This window comes from Passer domesticus, chromosome 7, assembly GCF_036417665.1.
Source record: "Passer domesticus isolate bPasDom1 chromosome 7, bPasDom1.hap1, whole genome shotgun sequence".
Taxonomy (NCBI): Eukaryota; Metazoa; Chordata; class Aves; order Passeriformes; family Passeridae; genus Passer; species Passer domesticus.
In genome coordinates this window covers 55773215-55797412 of record NC_087480.1, presented here as the reverse complement: position 1 = coordinate 55797412, position 24198 = coordinate 55773215, and the positions used below count along the sequence as shown (strand labels likewise).

At 38.4% G+C, this 24198-nt stretch overlaps 1 protein-coding gene across 7 annotated transcripts in view; it reads left to right on the top strand.

Moving 5' to 3' along the window:
- Positions 1-24198, top strand: part of LOC135305308 (BEN domain-containing protein 5-like) — an 876852-nt gene that overhangs the window by 206495 nt on the left and 646159 nt on the right. For all 7 annotated transcript variants that reach the window (XM_064428810.1, XM_064428809.1, XM_064428808.1 and 4 more), the window contains one exon: positions 9867-9961. In XM_064428810.1, coding sequence (XP_064284880.1) covers positions 9867-9961 — 95 coding nt within the window. The remainder of the gene's footprint in view (positions 1-9866; positions 9962-24198) is intronic.

Genomic DNA, 24198 nt, shown 5'->3' with positions numbered 1-24198 from the left:
AGAAGGGAATGACACCTGTGTTACACAAATACAACACAGGGCACCTTGCTTTGAGACACTTAACTTTCCTATTGAAATCCTTCCTTTTCCTTTGTTTAGCTGTTCTGTTCATGACACTGCCAAAACATGTTTATTCCACATGCTGTGAATCACCTTTGCAAACAGACAGAGATCAGCATTTGAATCTAACATTCAGCATTTCAACTTCAGAATGGGATTTTCAAAGCTTTGAATACAATTTATATATCCTCCTACTATTAGGGTTGGTTAAGGCAGTTCTGAGGTCTTATTCTAAATGTCAAATAGGTACACAAAAAATAGCAGGAATTAGATCAGGTTTTCTTCTACTTACCCCTGGGTTTTCTTTTGAAGCAGAAAACTTTGAATAGTCTGTTAGTACATGAGTTAGACTCTTGGAGTAGAATTCTAAGCAGTGAAAATTGAAAATACAAGCAATAGTGCTGAAGAACTGTAGAAATCATGAGCATTTTTTTTTCAAATCAATACTGCAAGCTCCTGGTTGTCAATGCTAAGATTCCAGTGTACACTAACACATTGATTACATTTTCTTATAGAAATCGGTGAATTGTGTGAATGTTGCAATACTTGTGTGAATGGTGCAGTATTGCAAAAGGATTCAGCTAAAAAGAGCAGAAGAAACCCCAGTATTTTAACCCTGCTATATAGAAATAGAATAGGTTATTAATTTTGTAAAGGAAAACTAGAGGGTTCATGCTATAACAATACCCCTTATTTTAATGAAACTGATAGCATATAGTTTATATTTTTCCTCAAAAAAAGGTTGTTTTTTTTTTTTTTTTTTATCCAATGCTGCAGCTACTCCAAGGATCCAATTCAAATTCTGTCTAAATATAAAGGAGCTGTACAATATGGGAAACCTTTATTCTATTACTATTCAGAGCCATGCATGGAAGAACATAGAAGGTTCAAAGGTTTCATTGTAATAGCTACTAAAATGCTTGAATTAAAGAAAATAAAGGGAAAACCAAGGACCTCCATGAATAACCTGGACACAAAGCCCATCTGTGCTTAGTTACTGGAGAAGTAAATAGAGAGGGTTTATGTTTGCAAGGCTATGATCATAGTAACATGACCAAGACCACTGGCAGTAATAACCAGGGGCTGTACACATCAAAATGTCATTGTTTTCTAACCCATGAGAGAACACTGAGGTAAATACATTGGTGCTGATTTTTGAGCTCTCCCATATATCCTGTCCTGCCTTCTATGTGTTATCATCTCCTTCTTTTCCCCCACAGAATTTTCCCACAAGCTCCAGACAAACATTAGCTTTTAACTGTAAAAAATGCCAGCTGCAAAAATACAAAGTAAACAATTGCTGGAAAAGCTTCATCCAAATCTCTCCCTTAACAGGGCTTTCTTTATCTTCCTCACAAGGACCTACACTTGAAAAGGCTTTTTCATTCTCATCTTCCAGCCTGGGTGTCAGATGGATTTCTGCCTTTCTGTTTGCACGCTATTTAAATTGTTATTGTTACTTTCTGTGTGTTTAGGGATTGAGCAAAGTCATGATGCATACAAATATCAGCGCCACTCTGTCATTGTTAGTGCCACTGTCACCTGCTGCCTTGCAGTATTTTGGGTGAGAGTGTTCAGCACTCCACCTGCATGCTTTAGGCTCTACATCCCTTTGGTGTCCATCACCAGAGTCTAATTTGTTGGGAAGTGCCTCCCTTGTTGGTAAGGGAGGCTTTGATTCTGGATCATGGGCTGATTTGCACTTTATGAGGGGCCCAGAAAAGCAGTCTGTGCAGAGTGTGCAGAATGAACTTCGTGCCACTTCATGCTCTGCTCTTCAGGACACACTTTAGGCCAGTGCTCATAAACATGGGCTTTTGGTTCTTACCATGGTCCCTGTATGTGGTGACTTATTCTGGCCTTTCCCTTTTCCAGACTGATCTCATTGTTTTGAAGCCTCCTGTGGGGCCTGCACCATGAAGGGGATTTGGACTAGAAAACATTTCATTGATAGCATTATCTTTTTGTACCATCAAGAAGATGTTACTATGATAACCATTTCAAATCCTACAAAACCTTGTAGCATTTCTTCTCACTGGCTAAATAATTTCTATTAGGAAAAGGAAAATGTAAGTCTTTTCAGCTGCTTCCTCTTGAGGGATGTAAGATATCCGCAAATTTTGCTAACACGTTCCAGAACAGCCAGCTGTTACTATCCACCTGCAGCCATAATATTGATTGAAAAGAATATAGAACCTAAACATGGATAGCTTCTGTAATTATGCAGAATGAGTTTAATACATGATGCTACTTCAAATGTCATCTGGCAGTGGCTGCAATGTGGCATGGAATTTATTAGGAAATAATTCAGCTGGTTGAGAAAGTCTCAGAGAAAGACTATGCACTATTTTCTTGTATTACTGATTCCTGAAAATATTCATGGATGTGGAAAAAGGCAATGACAAGACCAATAGGGCTCAGGCACCTGTCCGTTAGCAAATGAAAAGTTGCTCTCACATCCCTGTAGCTCTGCAATTTCCCAGCAATGGAACCAGAAGCATCTTTTGCCAAAGTCTGCATATATATTAAGAGATAGGAAATAATAAAAGTGCTAGGTTTTTTCCCCCAAGCTGATTAAATAAAGATGCTTTTGTTATTTTTGCAAAAAATTTGACCTTTTATTACAAAGAATGGAAAAAAAATGGCAAGAAGGTTTCAGCTTCAAACCTGTTTTAAATAACTCTGTAGCCTGGTTATATGCCCTGTCAGGACTTGTGCTATTTTCTTTTTGATGAATCAACACAATTCAATATACGTCTTGTGACACATTTGCAATTCTATTGGAGATTTTGGCCCAAGGGAACAAGGAACAGGAGTCACTCTAATTACACAACTGCTGGCTTTCCAAATGGGCATTTCTGAGTTTTCAATTGAAAGTGTCAGATTATTGATGTTCAGATGAAAAGTTAGAACAGAAAGCTGGCTTATGATTGCAAGAGAACAATACTGTTATTCTGTTCATTGAAAAAATTGCTGGTTTTCCAAAAAAAAAATTGAGTTGGAAAAACTTGGAGTGACTCTTGCTCTCATAATTTTCAAGTCCAACAGGTCCTACAGAGAAGCCAGGTTAGTGGTCATACCACAGCATGGGATTACACAGGGAATAGCAATTCCTCTGTAAATCCTTTTGAAGGCTTTCTGCTGGAAGAGGGTCTTCTCCACAGTTTCTCCCTGCCATAGAACTTAGTGAGGTAAAAATGAAATTCCAAATGGGGAAGGAACACTGGCTTGCACAGGTCTTACACCTCCTGTGGGTCTGTGCTCCAGCATATGAGTTTGAGGGCAAAGAAAGAACTGCCAGAAAGGACAGACAACTGGAAAAATGTCTAAACTAGTAATCATTTATAAAAGTATTTTTTGCTGTTGACACACAGTTAAACCCCATTACCTGAAAACCACTCATACAGCTTAAGGGTGCTGGGCTGGCATCAAACCCAAGAATATCTCCCACACACAGACAAATACCACAATAAAGGCTAATCTAATTTAATAGTTAGCAAAGCATTATATCAGAGGTGTTGTTGTATTAAAATCCTTTGGGCCTCTTTTTAATGTTGTTCTTTGCAACATCCCAGACTTCAGCATTCCTCTCTTTCAAGTAACTAAATGAAGATCTCTACCAAGGGAAAAACACTAATAATTCACAATCTGTAATACATTTGCTGCGTCACTTTCCTAAAATTTTGTTGTGTTGTAAAGACTCGACAGTTTCCAGTTAACAAGACACAGGTGCAGCTGATGAGTGAGGCTGGTGGAGCTCTCCGTGGTACCCAGCATCCTCCCCACTCTGAAAGTGAGAATTTATGTTCCCCTCCAGAGCATCAGCAGGTTTTGAAAGCTCCTTAGCTAAAGGAAAAAATGCTAAATGCTGTCAATATTAAAAACTTTTCCATTTGAAAGGACAAGTGTTCCTACAAAGGGAAAAGAAAAGCACGGCTTATTTTAAAATGTTAGCAGTAATGAATGATTTAAATTTGAAAAGGTCAGAAAAACGCTATTTGTAAGTTCTCATTGGGGATTTTGCACAGACCTGACTGTTATATTACTTGTTTTCTTCAGCATTGATAACAGTTGCAGGTGACACTTTTTTGTTGCCATTTGGAAGTCCCTCCAGTGCAATTTATTTTTGTACAGCTTTTTATAAGGTGCTTTGTCAGAAAAGATCCTGAAGACCTTCTGACTCAAATACTGAAATGCAGCACCTTTTTTGGTGAGCAGGCAGCAATCCCATGTTGCCACTTTCTCACATTCATAAATGGTGTCTTAAAATCTCACAAGTCATGAGTTTGGTTCATTTTTCTTTCTTTGTGTGTTTTTTTTTTTTTTTTTCTTACTCTCCTTCTGAAGTAGATCTGCCCTTTAAAGGGATGAAAACTTACATCTTTACCTTAAAAAAAAAAAAAAAAGAAGGAAAGGATAGCCAATAATCTTGCCAAGGCAAGAACCCAACTCAAAAAGATGTACAGATTTCAGGAATTCACAAAACACTGTAATATCTAAAGAATCCAGAGGAGAGGAAAGCAAGATCAAGCAGCATAAATGAGGCAGAGCCCCATCATATCCAGCACCTTTGGATTTTTAATGTTCATTCAAAAAAAAAAAGCTCAGCTTAATTTCAGCTGAAAGGTCTTAGTAGTAATGCTTAGTGCCCAGTTGTCTTATTTTGGCTGGTTAAATGAAGAAATTGTTCATGACTGACTTCAAACAATTGGTCCCCAGGTACTTTGATAGCTCATACTGGTAGCATTCAGCATTGTCCACTGAATTGAAATTGTTATGCTATTAATATGAAATATATTATATAATTTTAAATATTTAATATATGTATGTTACAACAGTATCAAGCTTGACACTTCCTACTGCAAACCCTATTTTAAGTTAGTTAAAACTTCTCATATTTGTAATGATTTGACACAAAATTTTCCGTGCCAGGTGTCTGCCTCAGGCAAAATTTTGTGGTGTTCTATGGTGTGTTTGTTTTTTTTTTTCCCCTTTTAATGTCAGCCAGAGCTGCACATTTATTTCTGTGAGCAGCCAGCCAGGGAAAACTGTGCAAAATAAACCTGGGATCTTTTTTGAAGGGACCTAATGTGTTCTTATCCTGGGGGAAGGCTCTTAACCTTTGTCAAAGGTGTGACTTTCTTTTGGAAACCTGCTTCAGTTGGAAAACCTGCTGGGAGCTGGGTGAACCTTGTGCTCCCACCAGCCTGTTGGAATATGATGTTCAATAGAACCATCCACTCTCAGTGCCTTCAGCTCCAAACCAAAACCACCTTGCTGTGTGCTTGCCCCCAAAACAGCCAGCAGCTCCTTCCAGCCCCAGTCAGGAAAACTGCTGGCAATAAGAAAAAAATGTGATATATTTCAGCCACCTTTCCTCATTTTGTTTGTGGTTCATCTTTACCTTGCTCACCTTAAATACACTGAGCATCCCTTAACACCTGTTTGTGCTTTTAATTCCTGAAGTCTGCAAAGGACTATAAGGAAAACTAGATGTAAATACAATTTCTATGTAAATTTTAAGGCTAAAGGAAGTACCAAGCTTTTCTCTTGTTTTCTGTCCCAGTGATTTTATCAGCAAGATACCTTCAAATTCAAATTTACTCTCCATGTTGTGGAAAGAGGGCCTCCTCCTTCTTCTCTCTGTGGGCAGAACTTGCCTGCCTTGCCTCATGTTCTCCAACATCTGTCTCAGATTAGGCAGGACAAACACAGAGCCTGAGACTGCAGCAATTTTCTTCTCTCATGCTGTGAAGCCACAACTCATCCTGGTGCATACCCAAGAGCATGGTTTGACTTGGTGCTATCCTGAGAGGCTTTTCTGCACCACGCCTCTTCCACCTACCCAGAAACTGCAGATCAGTTTGTCAAAATAATGCAATATATTTAAGATTTTATCCTGAATCTGAAGTGGAAGCACAGAGTTATAATTTCTGGTACAGCATCTGTTTGAATATTGCTTCTTTTAGTGGTATTCATACACTCCCAAATACCCAACAAGTATTTTTATTGTAAAAATTTCCACCATTTTTCTCTGTATTGATGCTCTGGAGAACAGAACAATTTCTAGGGAATTTTAAGTACATTTAAACTAGTTTTATTTTCTTGACTTGACATTTCTTAAGTTCTTGAATACTCATTTTGGAGTATCTCAATTATATTGCTTATAAGATGACAATCTTGTACATCTCTATTACTGATGTAATAATTCAGAATAGTGATAATTTTCTTTCAAAAAAGTGTTTTAACCTGCTCAGTTTATTTCTAGTCTTTTTGCTCTTTACGCTGGCGTGCTAAAGGATATAAGTACAGACAGAAATTAGACTAAAAATTAGATTTGTTCAGCAAAACTTTGATTGCTGTATCACAGCTTTTTATGACAGCATTCAGTTCAAAGCTGTTTGCATACCTTATTGAGCAAGCTGCATATTTTTCCAGCGTGTGTACCCAGTGTGTATCCTGCAGTCATTACATTTTTGCACACTCCACTGGCTGAGCTGCATGGACTATTTTAACCACCACCAGGAACACTTGACGGAGTTCAGCTGCTCATTTGAGTGCTTCGGTTTGTGTGCTTTATTACTTCAGTGGTGTGTGTTGATAAAGTTCTGCTGTGTGCTGTTAAATTTTGGGTTCTGCCAATCTAGCTGGGTGCCATGCTGGGGGAATTGCACGCGTTGCTGAGTGCTCGCTCCGCGGCGAGCGGCAGCGCTCGGAACGCTATAATCGGCAGTGTTTTGTTAAATGAGCTGCATATTTTTGTTTTTATATACATTGCTTACCCAGTTGTGTACATTTGCCCAACTCATTATACAAAATAAGCTTGATTGGAATAAGAACATTCTCTACCAGCTGTCTGCTCTGAGTCAGTATGTAACAAAATTAGCAACTTTCCCTTTCCAACAGTGACATGATTGCATCCAAAGTTTAAGGCAATTGGTTTGGAGATCTTGTTTGTTTCATTCACTCCATGCAAACATCAAGATTAACAAACCAATTTGTTGCAACTTAATTTGTTTTCAAAAATATGAACAGAGTTAAGTAACAGAGGAAAAACTGAGCATTCTAATAGAGGGAAATGTTTCCATGTAGAGCATAAAGCATGTAGAGACCTGAATACCATTCTCTAACTTAAAGCCATCCATTAGAAATGTAAGATGGAAAATAACTAGAGACCTCCCAAAGTGGATATTTCATCAGATAAGCTATATCCTAAATACCTAAAATTACAAACATAACATTCTGTAAATTTAAGTGCATTCTTTTATCCAGAGTTATAAAAACAAGTTCATCTCATGACCACTAGAAATCTCAAAATACATGAAAACCCTTGTGCAGGGATATATAGTTTCCCTACTGCCTTTGATGCAAAATTGAATTACCACCTTCAAAAAAGTGATTTTCTCGACTTGCTAGTTTTTCATGTCAGTTCTAGTCAAACCTACAGGTTATTTTTAGATTTTGCTTTTACTGATTGGCAGAATTTGCAGCCTAGAAGTATGTGCTCCCATTCACAAAATCTTCAGCACTACCTTAACCCAAAAAAACTTCATTTTTCTTGAGTACAGAGACACTTAGGGCTATGCAGTTTACCTGGCTTCCTATCTGCCCCATATTAAAGGACAAATGTACCTGGTTCCTGTTTGTGTCCCACTGCTGATTCCTTTCACTCTAATCTTCTCACTCCCTGTTACCCGAGCAGACTGCCTGGAAGGTCCAGATTTGTTTTTGCACAGTTTTACATATGAAAGATTATTGTTTTAGTCAAAAAATGTTTGATTTTTAAACAGTGATCAATTAGTTCTTAGGCTTCTCGTGGACCATATGAAGGGTGCCAACATTACAATAGTTTGTTCTAAGAAAAGTGTGAATATAATTTTTAGTGGCTTGTCTTCACTTCTACCTTTAAAAAACAAATGTAAAGAGATTCATAGAAATTGAATTTATCAATATATTGTGGACTGTTTCATAAAAACTAATTTAGACTTCATATTTTGTTTTCTTGGAGTACATCAACACTGAGTATCAAAAGAGTACAACAAATGAGGAATACTGCATTTGCCATCTGAAAAGTCAGTGTACTCCAAGAGATGAGCTAGATCCAATTTAGACTTTCTTAACAGAGACAGAATAAGTAATTTTGCATGAAATGACTTGAAGCAGACAGATGGTAAAGAAAAAGGTTTTGTCTCTGTTTTCTCTTGTCTTCCCCCTGCATTAATTTGCTTTTAGTATCAGTCCATTACCTTTAAAGATCTAAATTCTACTCTTCCCTTGACCTATTAAATATCATCTTCAGTTTTCCCAAAGTTTCAGTTTAAATTAAGATCAGATTTAAAATATTTTCTTCTTATCTATAGTATTCATGCAACTGATGGCTATATGCAATTTCTGTGTAGGTATCCTGAACACTTTTTTCAAAGATAATTCTTCCTTTTGCCAGGGGATAGGTAGAGAAATATTCCTATCTTTGCGGGGGAAAAAATCAGATTTTTTTGTTGTTGTTGTTGCTGCTGCTGTGTGAAGGCTAAGAAGGGCGGGGGATCAAGAGCACCCTTGGTCAGTTTGCAGATGATGCCAGCTTGGATGGGAGGGTTGATCTCCTGGAAGGCAGGAAGGCTCTGCAGAGGGACCTGGACAGGATGGGTTGATCAGCCAAGGAAAATTGTATGAAGTTCAACAAGGCCAAGTGCCAGGTCCAGCCTTTGGGCCACAACAACCCCTGCAGTGCTCCGGGCTGGGGCAGAGTGGCTGGAAAACCGCCTGGGGAAAAATGCCCTGGGGGTGCTGGTCACCAGGGGCTGAACACGAGCCAGCTGTGCCCAGGTGGGCAGGGAGGCCAGTGCCACCTGGCTTGTGCCAGCAGTGGTGTGGCAGCAGGAGCAGGGCAGTGACTGTCCCCCTGTCCTGGGCACTGTGGGGCCACACCTCGAGTGCTGTGCCCAGTTCTGGGCCCCTCATGACCAGAGTGACTTTGAGGGGCTGGAGCGAGTCCAGGGAGGGGCAGCGGAGCTGGGGCAGGGTCTGGAGCACAAGTCTGGTGAGGAGCAGCTGAGGGAGCTGGGGGGCTCAGCCTGGAGAACAGGGGGATCAGAGGTGACCTTACAACTACCTGGAAGGAGGTTGTAGCAGGGTAGGGGTCATTCTCTCCTCCCAGATAACAAGCAATAGGACAAGAGGTTTTACTAGTGGTTTTAGATTGTATATTAGGAAAAAAATCTTAACTGAAAGGGTTGTTAAGGTTTGGAACTGTCTACTAAAGGAAGTAAGTAGTCATCTTCTCCAGAGGGATGTAGATGTGGTGCTCAGGGACATGGCTCAGCCATGGACTTGGCAGTGCTGGATTAATGGTTGGACTTGATCTTGGAAGTCTTTTCCAGCTTCAGCAATTCTGTGTTTCTAGCCTATGGTTCTGTGAAGCAGTTAGAAGGTTTTCACAAGGAATTCTACCCCATCTCCCAGCTTTCCATCCACCTCTGTAATGTTTACTGCAGCACACTGGACTAGCTCTGCTTATTTTTTTCATCTGGCTAGGATTCCTATTGAAAAATCAGCGTGCTAAATTAAAAACATATATTTCACGTGCATCAATGCAGTGTGAAACAACATGGACATTTTAAATACTTGGAACAGACAGGATATCCATTATCTGAGTCCATGGAGAATAACAATAATTCATAAGGTAGACATCTATTGCAAATGTTATCCATGTATGTTTTTATGCATCTGGTATAGACAACACATGTAGAAAGTCTTTCAGAATTTATACCTGGTCTTTTTTTCTTTTCCTTTTTTTTCCTCTCCAGAGAGTAATTTTCAATGTTGTCAACTTCAGTAAAACCAAAAGCCTCTACAGAGATGGGATGGCTCCAATGGTGAAATCCACAAGCCGGCCAAAATGGTGAGTTACTCTCTGAAAGAATTAATGAAATAAATGGGTTTTACTTGGCACTTGTACCAAAGACCTGATGGTTGAGGAGTTCTTTTACCTGAGAGTATGAGAACCTTGGTGCAGCAGTGTTGTGAGGACAGGCTCTCTTTGGAGCAGATGCCAATGTGAATTCTAGAGGGCTCTGTAGTGCCTTGTTTAAATGCCATGATTGAAGAAATGTCCATTTGAGCAAACTGAGCAGTCAGGGCTTGGGGCAAATTGTTTTCCAGCAACTGTCCAGCTCTTAGAACAGTAATTGTACCACTTTTTTTGCCCGCATTAGCCTCCAAAAAACCCCCTACAAATATTATGGGAGATTGGTCTGGTTTTGAAAAGCTGCTTGGAATTGTTCTGCCTGTTTTGGGGTGGCTGGAGTTTGGTGGAGGAAGGTGAGCTCTGCCACGTGAGTTGACCTCACATGAATGAGCAGTGCCCAGTCTAAGGCAGAGGGAGGCCAAACAACCTCATCATCAGCCACATAAAATGTACAAAATGGGAACTCGTGTGCATATTAAACATGTGAATACCCATATAGATTGTACATTTTCTCAAAGCAAATGTAATGAAACATCTACTGTGAATAATAATATGTAAATCTAGTGAGTCTGAATGCATGCAAGACTCCCAAGAATTATTTGATTTGCCTTTGCCAGGAGACTTGTTTGAATATGGATAGTGAGGTTAGGCCAGAGGTGTACAGTAAGTTATTCTTGTCAGCCTTCACAGCTGCTACTTTTTATTGGTTAATTAGTAATACATTTGATCAAGCTGGACATTATCTGGGTTTTATGAATATATCTTTCTTAAATGCTTCAACTGTCACAAATTTTCCACTCACAAGATGGAAATGGTGGTCATAAGATTGTTCTCATTGTGTGGCTTCCTCTTCATATGACCAACAGAATGGATATTTGGCTTTTTGTCTGCATGGTAAGGTCAGATGGACAAAAGAACTGACTCACAGTACAGTTAGTGGATTGAGTCAATTCCAGCTCAATAGGAACATGTAATATCATTGAAAATTAATTTAAAAAATCCATTGCATTTAGTGTTTTTGTAGCAAAAGCCATGTTAATTGTGTTTACTATTTAACTTCAGAAAAATCTTTTGGGGCATTTCAGGGCCACATTTATCAAGCATATTTTAATCATCTTTCAAAACCTTTTGCTTTTCTCACTGGGGTCTGGTATTTGCAGCTAAGTGTATTGTGTTTTAAGTTTATCTATAAATCAGATATTGCTTTCATACAAATTTTATGCCTTACGTTGGTTTCAAATTAAAGTGTAAATCTTACAAAACAATGCAAAATGGACTTATTTTTTTTAGAACATAGAGGCTCCTTCACTATTTTTAAAACAGATTTCTCTTCAATTTCCCCGGAGATCTATTTATTTTTGTGTTTTATATTTTTAGAGGATGTATTTTGCTCCCATGAAAGTGAGGAATGAATAACATTGCCTGAAGCCAGGCACAGTGTAGGCAGCAGGTGCTGAGCAGCTTCCTTTTACAGGGCTACTACCACACTTTAATCCTGTTTCAAAAATTCAAGATGTAATTTTTTTTCTTTAAAAAGACGATTATTCTATTAAGATATTTTTATTTTTTCTAATAGTCTGCATATGAAAACATCTTGCTCTGCTTTGAAGGTGCACATTAATTCATACTGTTATCAGGGACCTTGGTGATATTGGGGTCTACTCAGTATAATTTTCTGTCTTGATGTTAATAGGATTTATGCATGTGTTTTCCAAGTGGGAAAACATATATATTATTTTTGGATATATGAGCTCTATCAGGGCTGTCTTCCATTTGGATTATGCCTTTCACAGTTACCTCTGTATCTGTTTCCATGGCATTCTAGTGCAACCTGTAAACAAAATCTTCTCTTTCTCTGTTTGCCGAAATAGGATTTACCAGCACTTGCAGCTGCTGTTGCAGCACACAGGTGGCTGTGGTCCTTGAACATGAGCAGGGCAATATCCAGCTGCATTGATTGGATCCTGTTTGATGTTTTGTATGTATTAGTCTTGTACTGGATCATTCAATGCTGCAAAAGTGCTGAGCTCCACATGAGGGGAGGAAGGGGTGGAAGGAAACTGTTGGAGCTCTCCACCTCATATTAGGGTTTGTGTCAGCATAGCAGTTTAGTGGACACAATGCAATTAAATTAGAAAATGATATATTAATTACAAAAAGCTGAAGAAACACTAAAGGTTTTAAAATCCAGTTAAAAGGAAGATTATCAGTAGCCATGGGCTAAAAATATGCTGTAACTCAGGATTCATTTCTGAACTCCTCTTTATGAAATATTTGAGGAATTAATCATTATTGTGCCTGCATTTGTTCTGTACCAAAATTCACCCAACTTCTTCTGACCACACTGATAGGCACAACCCTGTGTCACACATAACTATTCCACTCCTTTTTTCAGATGATCAGTTTTGACTTTTAGATGATAAAGTGCCTGTTTTCCTTTTTACATTTGAGAGATATAGGTACATCATCCCTCTTAATAACAGATGTTCAAGCCTGAGTTATGGCTTTTTGATTTAAATGAAAACTCCTCCTGTATTCAGGCTAGAATTTGACTGTATTGCTCACAAAACCCTGCATATCAAAAGTAGATTGGCCTCCAGAGACTGTGAATTTTAATATTTGTTTTGAATGTGGTTATGCAAACATGGCTCCGAGCTTTGCAACACTTTGTGAGTTTGATTCTTGACTCTGGAACAAATTGCTGCCAAGTGCTCTTGAAGTAGAGAGTGTGTCAAACAGAGATCAACGTTTTTGACCTGTATTCTCTTGCCCTGTGGGGTAAGATCTTTAAATGCAGACAGCATCAAGGTTCAGCTCAGTGTTACTGATGTAAATGGAGTATATCACTGTCATCAAAGCACTCTGTGTGGACACAGATGTTCTGGTGTTGACATATTCTTCTCTTTTGAAGCAAGGCCAAACATTTCCAGTAATGAGCTACTGGAATAGAGGAAGCAGTAGGGATATCCTTAAGGGATAAGAAAAAAATATAGGTTTCAGTGTAAAGAAAAATATTTATCAAAAAAAAAAAATCCTGGAAAAAAATTCTGATTAAAATGATATCTATGTTTTCCCCACACGTGGTCATGGACACTAAATAGTAAGGGATTGTATCAGATTTCACTGCATTGAAGCACAGATCCCATATAGAAATACAGCAATGTGTCACACCTTGTGACATCAGTTGTTCTCCATAGCAGAATGGAGAAGATAAAACTCAAGATTTTTTTAAAAATCAAGGAAATGGGCCATGTCACTTTAACATTTTGCTTAAAAGTAGCTGTTTTTTCAGCTATACTGCATCAAGATTTTAGAGAATTGGAAGGAATTTTAAAATAAAAAATTACTACATATAAATTTTTAATATAAAACCTCAGTCTCATAGAGACCTGTTCTGATTTGCCTGTGTCTGTTTTTCCTCTTTAGTGGATGTGAAGAATTTCAAGGGAGATGGATTTGAGGAAATTGAATTTTTGCTGTGTTTATGGACTTTGTGCTGTAATCCTATTTTTCTTTGCTGCTTGATTTAAGTACAACATTATTTTGTTGCAGTTTCTTAATCATGATTTCACACTAAGAGCTCTGTCTTTGGAAGTAAAGGTAGTAAAAAAGCCTGCCATGTGGGCATAGCAGTGGAAGACCATCTAAGTACATATACTGCACTAATTTATTGATTGCACAAAGTTTTACAAGTTTCTCAAAGTTAAATAGAAGAGTGAATTGTTGGAGAGGCAGCAGATTTTCCAAATGATGAAGTGAGCAAATATTCCCTTTGGGCAGAGAACAGCTATAACTCTTGATTATTCAGTGTGAGCATTGCCTCATTGGGGACATTAGTTTTTCAAATTGTGCTAATCTTTTAAAAGTAACAACTGGCCACTCATCACCTTAGGTATTTCAGCAAGATCATGTGCAAAACTCTAATTAGTATTTATAGAACAGCAACTCCTCCCAGTAGAATAGTAGCAGTAGCTGGCAAATATCTGGTTGACACCTGTTAAGTCTTTAGACATCCATTGTATTTTATTCTGCATTTCAAATGAGCAGAGAGCAGTAGGTGAAGTCCCCATAATTAAAGGATAAAGGATAATAAATAACATGGCTCTTGAGTGGATGAACACAAGGTTAAAGGCTGTTCTGCAGTTTTGATGCTGTATTTCAGGAACTGTTTGTTTGTAAGTAATAATTCTAGCTAAAATATTATTGAGCTTTCAACATATGGAGGATTTATGTCTAGATCTAAATGTGTTTTGTTTATAATGTCAGATTTCAAACTGCTTCCTGGCAAAGCAGTTGCTTTCTTCCCTGTCTTTTATCTCACTCAGCAGTGATGGCTTTTAACTGGGTAGGCCCCTTCCCCAGCAAGCACTCTGCTACCTCTGCTGCTAAAACATCTACTGCTAAATGCTCACAACACATTGCTTCTGAAGTGTTTTTCTTTTCCAGCAAACCTGGAAGCACAGAAAAACTTCTGGGTAATTAATTCAAATTTGAATCTTTATGTATCTTGGTAAATATTGTCATGATGAGGAATTTTGGTAGACATCAAGAAAAGCAATGTAAGTTTTATGAACAATACTCCCATATGTTCCATTCATCAGAAGGGGACAAGTCTGAGAAAATCTGAATTTTGAGTAGCTAAAATGTGTTGCTTCTTGCCAAGTTTCTTTAACATTTGTGTCTACAATGCAGTGTTACAATCACTACCATGTCTACCAGGCTGCATTATACATTCTGAGACTTTCAGCAGCATTTTTAGTATGTATTTATATATCTTTAGCCATAAGATAAGCTGTTTGTGAAATGAGCTGTCATTTGTGGTGAAACAGTTTGAGAATAAAGCACTAAATATATATATAGCTTGCTAATCTGAAATACTAAAATTGCTTACTATAAAATATGTAGCAGGCTGGGGCTAGTGATAACATCACCTGAATTTAGGTGAAGAAGATGAACAAGCTGTTAGCATTACCTGATTCCTTCCTTGGCTTATTTCACAACTTTGGCTACTCTTGGAGGTTTGTTCTCTTGCCAGCTCTGGGATGTCATGCGTGCCTGCTCCTGCTTTCCCAAGGGATGTGGTGAGAATGTTTTTGGAGGCTCAGGGATGTGTCCCGTGGCACAGGTGGGTGTTGAGGCAGTCCCTGCCAGGTGCAGCTGCAGCTCCTCAGAGCTGCCCCCTCCCTCATCCTGCTCAGCTCTGCACAGGAGCACCAGGCTGGGAGTGGGCCCAGGGTAAAACCAGACTCTGAAGGAGGAAAAAGAGGATTTAGCCTTGGTCTGGGTCATGGCAGAGATCCAAAATCAGCTGTACAGCTCCAACCACAGGAGCAGTAAGGGAGTTGGGAATAAGTGGCTGAAGCAAGGAGAAGGGAATGGGGGTAGCAGCTTCCACAAAATGCCTTGAGAATTGTCTGTGGAACAGACCACAGCTTTCATTTCAATAACTTACAGCATTTTATTTGGAGAACATACGGAGAATGGCATTTCAGTATCAACCTTTTGAAATCCCACCTTGAGTGAAAAGCAGAAGTAGTTTTGTCTTGGTCTTAGTGCAGCTCTTTGGAGGAAAATAAGATCTTTTTAGACAGGTTTCAGGTTGGCACATATATTAAAAAGTGAATAAATGCCAATCCCTGGGTAAATTAATGTTTGTGTGCATCTTGCAAAATAACAAAACAGTTCTAACCAGTCTACAAACCTATAAAAGAAACACACTCACCTCCTCTTTCCCAGCTCAGCAAAGGTGGTTGTTCCTGGAAGTAGAGAGAAGATTCCATATCACTGTTATTAACAACAACTTTTGTAGAAATAGGGGAGAGATTATGTTCTGCTGAAACAATCCCAGAGTCAGATCCCAAAATTAATGTGTTTATTGTGTAGATTAAATGGGATTTGTGTCAAGAAAGTAAGTTACATTTTATTGGAGGGACACTTCATTGCAAATTTAAGATGGAATTATGTTGGAGAAAATTAATAACAAGGTAATTAATATAAAGAAAGGCAAATGAGTTTTAGGATTCAAAGAGAAAATTATGAAGAAGTTCCAAAGGCTGCTATGCCATCATGAAAAACCCTAGCTGTTTTATATGTGTGTGTTTCCTCATCATTTATCTAACTGATCTCCTATAAATCAATTTATTTAGATTACAGCAGAGTCAAAAGGCCTCAGCCAGGATCAAGAGTTATTGTGCTTAGTGCTGTGGAAACATATAAACAGACAAAGTCCCTTTCTAAAGTTGTGAAAATTTTATGATTGATTTCAGTAAGAGCAAAGTTAGGCCAATACTGAGCACTTCTGAAAATTCCATCCTTAAAGATTTATTCCAAGCAGTAACTGTTTAAAAAATGACATACTGCTTACATAAGAGTCTAAATATTTGATGGTTATAGTATTTACATCTAAAACACCAGAGGCTATGTGCTTTAATACCTCAATCTGTTTCCCATATACTCTGTCAACATGAGTTCCCTGCATTGATTGAGGGCACTCTGTGATCCCTAAGGTTGTATTCATGAAAGGTTACCCTTGGTACTACTTTAATCATGGAAGGTTTGAAGCACATAGGAAACAAATGGGTTTGTTCCTGTTAGGTGCATTTTTGTCATCTATAAATACTTAATTACTGGGGTTCTGATGAGAAATTTAAAAAAATCTTAAAAGCATACAGTTGTGTGAAAATAGCTCCCCCATCACCGGTGCAAACCACAATGAAATTTGCAGTTGGGAGATTTTGTGGCAGTTTAAAACAACTGAATTGTAGGTTTTACCCACTACAGTCCATGGTATTGAGTTTAATAGCTGCAAAATATGACCAGAGCTGTGCATTATATCCCATCCTGAAACAGGTCATTCTCTCTCCTCAGGTGATGGGCATTTGGTGGAACTGATTGCATGAAAAGTGTTCACAGAACTGGGTCCCTAACCTTGGCAGGTTTAACAAAAAGTACATAAAATTGAAGCTTTTTTTCCCCCTGAAATGAGTCTGTAAGTTAGATAAATATGGGCAGCACTGAGCTCAAAGTAGAGTCAAACTGCCAAGAGGACATTGCAGCTTTTCATTGCAATTTTATACTTTGGACTAATGGAGTGAAGCAGAATGAAAATCACCTCTGTTAAGAATGGCATTTATCAGCTGTAAGTACTTAGTAGTAAGAGCTCTACACAGACAAAGCTGAGTGTCACCAAGAAATGTACTTGAAAATCAGACTGTTAACACAAGACTACACAAATAAGAGCCAAAAACTGTAATCAGAAAATGTAACATCTCTTTAAGAATCTTTTAATGGTCTGAAGAGTGCTAGACAAGTTGAATTTAACAAGATGTAATAACCTATGACATAATATAATTGAGAATGCACCAGGACACAGCACAGTCAGGTTAAATTTTGGCTTTCCTTCACTTAGCCTTGCAACTTTAAAGATCTTTCAACACAAGGTTTTAAAAATACATAGTCCTGTTTAAATTTACATATGACATAAAAGCATAGAATGTGCAATACATCAGAAATACAATTCTAAGCAAAGTTAGGGCTGAAACATCCAGCTTAATATTTTTTAAATGTTTGTTTGAATCATTAACAACAAAGGTTTTATTCATTTGCTATGAAAAAACAATGTTTAGTGCAGACGAAAGGTGTGAACTTCTGATAAAAGTGAGACTGTTATCAGGCACTTGCCTTATATTTGAGGCGCCATGGTAAAAGTCAAAGCAATGAGTTCAATTTCTCTTCTAATAGAAAATAAAATAGAAGACAAAAACATTTTGCTGTACTGTGGAAATTGAGAAAATAAGCAGTAAATAAGTATAGCAAGTGATAATACAGGATCAGAACATTAAAATAATAGGTGCTGTATATTGAATTTGAACTCGTGGGATTCAACAGTTGTATACAAACCCAAAAGATAAAATCCGGAATTTTATGCTGTGATTACTAAGGATAAGTTATGAATTAACTTCTGTATGATATGGCACAGGTTTGAGAGAATTAAAATTTCATGATAATACAATAGGGATAAGATCTTTCCTGTGTCTCTAGATGCTGAGGCAGTGGTTAAAGTTTCTTTTTAAAACTCTTCAAGTAGGATTATTGAATTCCAGCTTGAAAGTGAAACTTTGTCTTCCTGTTTCACTATATTAAGCATCTCTGAGATTGAAAACCTAGCAAGAGCTCTCCTAGTGTGATTAGAAAGTATCCAATATTTTTTGGCAGCAAATACTAATTCCAATCATTCTGTCTAGTACTGCTCAGGCAGCACGAGGATAACTGGCTGTCAGATGTTTTGGGTAATGGAAAGGTGAGGCTCCAGGCTCTCAGTGGAAAGCTGGCAGCTTTGATGACAGTTCTCTGCCTCTGGAAAATCAGAATGCTGCTGGGGAGGGGATGGGCTGTGCTGGGTGAGTGGTCTGGGCAGGGCTGGTTCTTGGCTGGAACAGCATCCCTTAGGAAACCATGGGTCTTTGGAAGAGGTTTGAACCACACAGTGCCTTCATTGCCATCCTCACATTTCCTTGCAGCTTTCCCCACCTTCCATTGAGCAGCTTTGGGTGGGATGCAGGGCTGGTTTATCTTTATGGGCTCCCAGGGTATTGGGCAGCTGCCTTGGGGCATTTCCCGGTACCTGTGGTGGCATTCCCAGGCTGGACATGCCCACAGCTCGGCTGTGCAGGTGGGTGGGGGTGAGCAGGGCAGGTGGGTGGCAGAAGAGCAGTGCAGGTGAACAGTTCAGGTAGGTGAGCAGTGCAGGTGCCCACCCCCAGGGCTGTACCTGCTGCAGGTGGTTCAGAGCAGCCCCTCTGGGCAGCTCCCCTTGTCCCAGCCAGGGAGGGATTCCGCAGCTCCTACACCACAGCAGCATGTGAGCCCTTACCTGATTTTGTCTTTTAACAACGGTGGGTGTGTGGGAACTGTTAAAATGTTGACAAAGAAGTCATAAAGTGTTTATTTTAGCTGGACTGCTTTTTTGGAAAGAAAGTGCCTCCCGTGTGCCTAGGCTTGCCTGCCTTGGTGGCACCTCCCTTCAGGGGGTGCCTTGTGCCCTTTTCTAGGCTTATTCTCTATTTTTTCCTCATTCTGTGCTCTTGCACAGACACCCCCAAGCCCCATGAGAGGCTGACATCCCTGGTGAGAGGCTGTGGGACTTGCTGGCACACCCTGTCCCATCAGAGGTACCTGTAGGTGTGTGAGCAAGGTGTGTGTGCTCACTCGCTGCCATCTGCCCCAAAACGTGTGGCCAAAGGAAAGGTGGCATGAGAAACAGTCATGAGCAGAAAGCGTCCTCTCAGCAGCTCAAGGATTAGACTTTTATTAAGGATTGGGTGTTAATTTATTAGGGACTTGCACTGGGTAACTGGACTTGTAGTAAAATGACATGAAATGGTAAAATTAGTAACTTCCCTAATAGGGAATTGCTATTGAGATTGAGGAAGAAAATGGTGTTTCTGTTTGCTTTTTTGTTTGAAGACATCACTGTTTTTCAGCCTTTCTGAGGTGCTGCTGTAAAAAATGCTGAATTCATTCTGTGGAGAATTCTTTTGGAATTGTTTATTGGAAATATGTGATACCATTTACAAAATTTATAAGCAGGGACATTTCAGCTCAAGATAAAGAGATTCAACTTAAAAGGATAGATTTACCATAGAAAGAAATTGAGGAATAACCAAGTTAAAATAACTTACTGTGCCTTTTAATATATGAGAAAATCCTCTCCTAATATTTTTCCTAGTGGAATTAAAAACACCAATACCTCATGGCTTCACAACCAGAAGTGATATAATAATTTAGCTTTGATAAGAAAAAGAATTTTTTCCCCATCTGCTATGATACTGGATACTTTAATGTTCTTATAGCTGTTTTTTAAATGTCACTCAGCCACTGAAAGGGAGTCATGTAGCGTGTGTATTTTTCTGTGTAGTTTTTTATTAAACATAATTCCTTGGGCTCTCCTGAGGGACTGTCTCTATCCTGGGGGTACTGGTGGTAAGGATTGTGATGCCAATCCTTCCCAGGATGTGTTTGGCTTGTTTCAACTCTGTGAACTTGAGGAATGACTCAGCCAGGGGAAAAGTGCTGCTGCATGTGCAGTCAGAGGGGCTTTACTTTCAGGAGCAGCTAAAAGCAAAGTAAGTCAAGATAAGTAGGGAAGGAAACACATTCAGATTCACTGAGTGTTAACCCCTGCAGGGAAAAAGTTGATTCTTGCTTTGAAAGGAGGAAAAAAAAAAGAGAAATACTGTGTGTGTACCTGGTGAAATGAAGGGGAATCGATTTAGGTGGGAATGATGGATATAAATAGACTTTTCTGTATAACTTAAAAACCAAACTACAAACCCTGTGCTGTATGTCACGCTCTTCGAGAATACATGTTCATGTGTTACATTCCTGCCTGAAATCTGGGGTTTTTAAAATCAGAAAATTATTTACAATCGGAGAATGCTCATCTGGAGGAAATTTCCAAAAGAGTGGAAATTTCCCAGCTGATGTGAGGTACTTGTAAATCAGAAGTTGACATCTGTGATCTGCGTGGCTGCAGTCTTTGACAAGAGTCTCAGAGTACAGGAAAGTGAACAGAGCATCCTGGATTTGTCATTTCTAATACTCATCAACTTGTTTCTGTGTGCTATGAAAGTACAGAAACCAATAACCTAGATGAATCATAAATGTCTGGGGTGGGTGTGTTGGTATTTTTGTATGGGGATGCTCCTTCAGTTTGTTTCCCTTTCCTTTTCTTTTGGCAAAGAATTCCAAGTTTGCACTAAGGAACTGGGCTTTACAAACATATCTGGGTAGAGGAAGTGAAGGAGTGGATACAAATGGCAGGAAAATAGTAGCCTGGAGTGAAATGTGCCTGGGGCCTCTGGGTACTAAAATTAAAGAAGGAAACAAATTGCATGTTGACTACATGTTCTTCTATATAGAAAAGGAACAGCCAACTTAACCATAAGCAAGGATGGAAAACTGTATTTTAGCCCTTAGCAGCTGCTGCACAACAGAACAGAGTGTTTGCATTCACAGTACTGCCACTGTGTGGTTTCCCCTGAAATTCTGCAGGTAAGGAAAGCTCTTCAGCAAACAATCGAGACACTGAAAGCAGCACTAGGTGTGGGAAGGAGAGTGATGGCAGTGAAAATGGCATGGTGCATTTCCAAAGGTTTGCTTTTTTAGTTTTGGTTTTGATTTCACTTTGCCTTCCTTGAAGGAGGAATTTCATGCTTGAAAAGTTTCTGCCTTCCAAATGCAGGTTTTCAGCACAACCTGACATTTCAATACCCTAATATTTATAGCCGAAACTGAAGGTTTCCTTTTGTTCTTTGTTTCAAAGTTTGGTACACAATTTTAGGTCCAAGCCAAACTTGTTATTAGAGTTTCTTTTGAAGGTTTTAGTTCTTGGAAAGTACACTGTAATGAAATAAAGATATCCACTGACAGAATCTTGTGCTAACATAAATAAAGCCTGTTTGTAGCTTTAATTTAACATGTAATTAATAAAAGCTATCTCTCTTGAAGCCACCAAAAATGTGAATTAATGTTTAGAAAACCTTCTGGTAAGTGAAGCTGAGATACTTTCTAGCAGATGCACAACATTTACAAGTATCACTAATATGATCTGTCTGACAGCATGAGCCACATGCATGAGATCTTAATGATCACTAATGCCTCAGTAAAAGCTATTCATTGGAGTATATTTTCTAAGATATACCTTTAAGTACAGATACTTGATATTTTAAGTTCCAGTTTCAAAATATGCTTCTGTACTCCTTTCTCTTGTTGGAAAAATCCTACCATTTTTGAATTGGGAGGGAATTATAAACACTTTAAAATATTAAAAAACCCCTCTGACCCTAAGTGACATAATACAGATATTGTAGTCAAGCTTAAAAAATATATTATTTAGGTCAATTTTGTTGAAATATAGATGCATAAAAATATATCTTATTACTGTTTTGAACAGTACTAATTTTTTATCTTTACTTTCTGCAATATTCTGCTGGCTATCTTCCATCTTAGTTTCAAATGAAACAGTTGTAGTTTTGAAATGCTGGTCAATGACTCTTTTTTCCTATCTATCAGACTGCAACATAGTAAAACGTCTCTTAATTTTTCCTGTTATATCTCAATGCAACTATATATGCCAGAGTCAGAAAATCTGGACGCTAATAATGAGCTGCAGTGTCTCTGAGATTGTTTTACTTCTCCTCTCCTTCTCCTGTTTAATACTGGATTTCCTTGAATGTGAGATGTGAACTTCAGCAAGCTGTGCCTTGGAAATAAGTGTGTTACAGCTGTGAAAAATCCAGTAGTGTTCAGAAGCTGGTCATGGATGCAGTTACACCATAGTAATAATAAAATAATTGTGAAGCTTTTTTTTTGTTTGTTTGTTTTGTTTTGTTTTGCAAAGAAGGAAAGTTTTTATTCTGTAAGGATGACATCTGTAAGAAATAGAGAATGGGAAAAACCCCACAGTTCTTTAAATGATGGCACCAGACATGGATTGCACAACAGAGCTGAACCTGCTCCCCAGTCCAGTAGCTAAGAGCTGCCTTGGATGTGGGTAGAGATGAAAACAATTGAATTGGATGCATAAAGTGAAAGTCAGCTGAGGTGGAAGGAGAACTTAAATGTAACTCAGAGTGATTTGACAGGTTTTGAAGAGTTTGGGTGATTCTGGTTAAGTTTTTGGGGTTATAGAGTGTGAGGCTGACTTTGGAAACTCAGCCAGCAAAAGGAAAGTGGTTGTAATGTTTTGTTGTTTTCTCCTGAGAGTCCCATCCCAAGACAGAAGGTCTAACTAGTATTTATTATCACATTTTACAGGAGGAGAGATAAAGGCAAAAGATAATAGATTTTTTTTCAAGGTCATTGTAAGGAGTAGCTTAGGCCCAACCTCAGAATTCTTTCATTTTATTTGTTTCTCAGTTCAGTGATCTGCAAGCAGTAAAAATCTAGTACCAGATTTACTACATTATACTGTTACATTATTACCTTAAAATTTCATGCGGTACATAGGTGGCTGTAAACAGGTCCAACTTGGGTTCTGAGGCTTACTTATTTTGGGTTTTTTCCTGGAGATTAATTTTTTTAAATTCCCAGGGAAAGCTTGAAAGTTTCCCGGATTTCAGACTTCAGAAAGTCATTTGCTCGATTTTCAGAAACATACTACTGATCCTAGCAGATTTATCACACCTTATTATTTATAAAGGAATATTTCTACTCATTTATTATAGTCTGAGAGCTACAATTTTCCTCACACAGTATTTACATTAAAGTTATCTTTTGCTAGATTACTGAAAAAGAAATCACCCTTCATCACCTCAGAATACTTGCAATTTTTTTTTAATCTTTCAAAGCTGTCTAAAAATACATCCAAACACTCCAAGCTAAGCAACAGAAAGGCTTCCCATAAGTTCCAGAACAATTAAACTCAGTGCTCCCTCCTAAATAAACCATGTGCTAGGTCAGGAGAGGCAGCTTCTTTAGCCCCACTGTTTGCAGAATGTTCTGCTGGAGCCCTGCACAGGTTTGAAGTTTTTCTCAGTCTAACTACCAAAAAAAAAACAAACAAAACCAACCCTGCACATAGTTTTAAATTTAGCTTTTAGAAGTTTTTCCAACTAAGTTTGAACTGCTGAATTGAAGGTTCATAACATAAAGGTTGTCATACCCTTTGTGCAAATGGTGCCCTTATAATGTGGCATATTAAATATTTAACATAGTTTGCAGCAGATAAAAAGCAATTTTGTTTAATTTTTCCTAAATATTAATGCTATCAGGCATCTTAATCCTTTCATTATAACAAAAATTTGTTCAAGCTCATTCTTATTAAACATTTTCTAATTTATAATGATATGGATGTTTTTCTTCTGATCCTGATAATTAAGGCCAAAATGCCATTTTAAAGAAAAAAATGTGAGAGCTGGGAGAGGGAATCTTCACTGGTATAATGGGAAGAATTGGAGGCTAGAAAAATACCTTTATTTTACCCAAGGATTCCAAAGACAATGCCTATCTCTCAAGTAATCCAGCTCAAAGTTTTGGGTCAGTTGCCAAGGAATGAAATGGAATACCTGCAAAACACTCAGTGAAATGACCTGGAAAATAATGTATAAGGAGGTTGCCAGTCACTTCTGAGTGAGGACCATTCTTCCATCTCTATCTCTGAACTGCAGAAA